This window comes from Xyrauchen texanus, chromosome 31 (genome assembly GCF_025860055.1).
Source record: "Xyrauchen texanus isolate HMW12.3.18 chromosome 31, RBS_HiC_50CHRs, whole genome shotgun sequence".
NCBI lineage: Eukaryota > Metazoa > Chordata > Actinopteri > Cypriniformes > Catostomidae > Xyrauchen > Xyrauchen texanus.
This window is the reverse complement of record NC_068306.1, coordinates 4,234,988-4,237,702: the sequence shown is the minus strand read 5'-3', so window position 1 is coordinate 4,237,702 and position 2,715 is coordinate 4,234,988. Positions and strand designations below refer to the sequence as shown.

Below are 2,715 nucleotides of genomic sequence, written 5' to 3'. Positions count from 1 at the left end.
TGTACAATGCGTGTTCAACAATATGTGGCTGTGTGTTGATATTAGTATTTGTCTGGATATTATTTTGAAATTCCAGCTTCCGAAGGAATTCTGAAAGTGTATTAACATGTGAATAGAGTATGCATATAAACAATATTTATATTTAGGGACAGTTTAGTAAATATGGCAGTGCATAGCCAAGTTAGCTAACCATACAATAGATGTGTAGGTGTGTGTTGGTGTGTGTGTGTGCATTAGTGGTTATTTGTGGTAACAGGATGGCTGATGAGTTGATATAATGCCATTCTTCATGGAAATGATCTGCATGAATTTGTAATAAGCAATAGTTCCAAAAAGCAACTATCGGCACGTTGAATTGTAAATTGTTCCTGACATAAGGCTGTTCCAATTTTAATTTGCTACCTTCTAAGACCCCTTCAATTGCAAACTCAAAGGCAGCATATGTCACTCTACGCAGAAATCAAGCAATGCGACCATTCATCATCAAAGTGGACAAAAACAGGAAATGCTCATTCATTGAATCCATTGAACACGGGAAAAAATTGTTCAATAGAATTGTTCAAGTTCACTGTGTTATTATATTGTTATGCTTATTAAAACGTTGTTGAAAACTTAGCAGCATACTATGCCATAGCCAAACTCTATTTAATCAATGCGTGAAGTCAAATTTCTGGCATGCTTCACAAAGAAAAGAAGTTGCTATATCACTCAGTGTTCAAATCAACCAATGTTGAGGTTATTACAGTTGGAATACTACCTTTTAAGCTGCTATGGCATTGAAATTAGACAACTAGATTTCGCTAGGTTTGGAGCGGTTGTTACTCCCCAAATTCACTCAATCTTGTAAACTACAATCTGCTTTTATCGTGACGATAAATATCGACAGATTATTGAATTTATATGCCACTATATCAGTAAGGTTAATCCGGAACATTCTCAAAATTGCCAAAATAGTGGCAAAATAAATATTTTGACCGCTGCCATAATATTAATGCTCGCACGTAACACACACCCTACGCACGACCTGCGGAGAGGGGTGACACAGACGGTCTGATAATAGTGGATCTTAAGATGACCGCAAGCGAGCCGGAACCGTCTAGTTTGGCCCGGTGGTGCTGTTAGCATTAATAAGGCCCATGCTCAACCACAGGCCCAGGCCAGCTCTAGACCAACTGGTGCTAGATTTTTAAGTGGACCTGGGCTGGCGCCTTCGGCTCTGCAATCAGATGTGTGCAGTGGCTCGTTTGTGTCCCAGTCCATGTAGGCATAGGCATCCTCGAAGTGCTCGAGTTCCAATGTGACTGAGTTTAATCCTCGACTTTGGTTTTGATGAATCATAAAATCAACCCGCTCCATACGATCACTTTCGCTCACTGTCTCGACCCACCCAGTATTCAGTCGCATTCCGAGAACACGAGCAGAACCAAGTTTGCAGTTTAAAACCACCAGTGTGCGAAGTACCTTATTCGTGTTTCACAAATGATCGTTCTGCTCGTATTTCCTAAGCCGAGGCTTCAGTTCGCCATTCAGGCAGATCATGTTTGCCATGGTCATAAGCTGTAGGCGCTCGCCGTGTGTTTCTGTACATATAAATGAGAAAGCGAAATGTAGTCAATCCGCTGAAGAACGGAAAATATGCAAGTATTGTTACCACTGATAACACTCTCAGATGAAGATAAGCTTTTGCGACTGTATCTGATGCTTTTAGGTGCAATTTCCTCATTGAATTGTTATGTTGATTATCATAGCTAGGTTCCAGACCTTGGACTTCAAACTCTTTTTTTCTCTTGTGAGACATCAACACAGCTTGCTGCTTTATCTGCTTTCTTTCTGCTCACAGTCTCAAAACCCAACGGACATAAGCGGAACTCCGCTGGTCTTGGCACCGGACACATTTCTGCTGAAATAACGCACTCAAACAGCCTAACATTCCCATCAAGGTTCTTCAAGCTTGTTTACATTATTACAGGTGAACGGATAAGGAGTTGCCCGAACATTAACTGCAATGGATGGTGCTACTGGAAGTCGCCCCATCTCAACTGACTAGAACCTGCCCAGAAGGACAGATGTTCTTCGAAGTTGGACTTTGGAGACAGATGTGGAGATCTTGGGATAAACGTGTCCTCCGACATTAGGCACAGAGTTTGAAACAAATAACAGCGAAACACTGACCAAACTCTCAAGGCAGAGACACAGTGGCAGCCCAGTGGTGAAGTTGGCTGGCCCAGGCAAGGTGGCACTGCTATACCAGTTACAATAAGCTTGTTGGACTACAATGGATGTCGCTTAGAAACATATTTCACCCCACTGTTCTCGGGGGATGTCAGAAATGTCAGTTGTTTCTAGTTCATGGGGTAGTGCTAATCCTACTGGCGGATACTCCCCCTCAGTGACACGCGGCTTCTCCTGGGTAACAACCGGTCAGCTCACACACACAGTTGGGTCTGCATCAAATCAGCAGAGAAATCCAAATGAGTAAGGTCTCGGCTGCAGCAATCTGGGTTAGCATGGACGGAAGTACTCAGCTTTCCGGAGTGTTTTATGCTGCCCCTAGCTAACAGAGACAGTTCCCAATGCAGCACAATTTGCAGAGTGCAATTTTGGGATTATTTCATTGGCATCTAAAGTAAGGATAAATGAAGTTGATGTCACCTAGTGTTTCAAATCAGTACATCAGTATTTTTGTGAGGGAAGGATTCTTTTAAATGCTCCCCA

The 2,715-nt window shown here is 42.4% G+C and overlaps 1 protein-coding gene across 1 annotated transcript in view; it reads right to left on the bottom strand.

The window, feature by feature from the left end:
- LOC127625528 (vitamin D3 receptor A-like) overlaps positions 1 to 2,132 on the bottom strand; it is a 28,365-nt gene extending 26,233 nt beyond the window's left edge. Inside the window, exon 1 of the mRNA XM_052100845.1 lies at positions 2,045 to 2,132. Within this exon, the coding sequence (XP_051956805.1) occupies positions 2,045 to 2,132 (88 nt within the window). The remainder of the gene's footprint in view (positions 1 to 2,044) is intronic.
- Between the last annotated feature and the right edge of the window lie 583 nt (positions 2,133 to 2,715).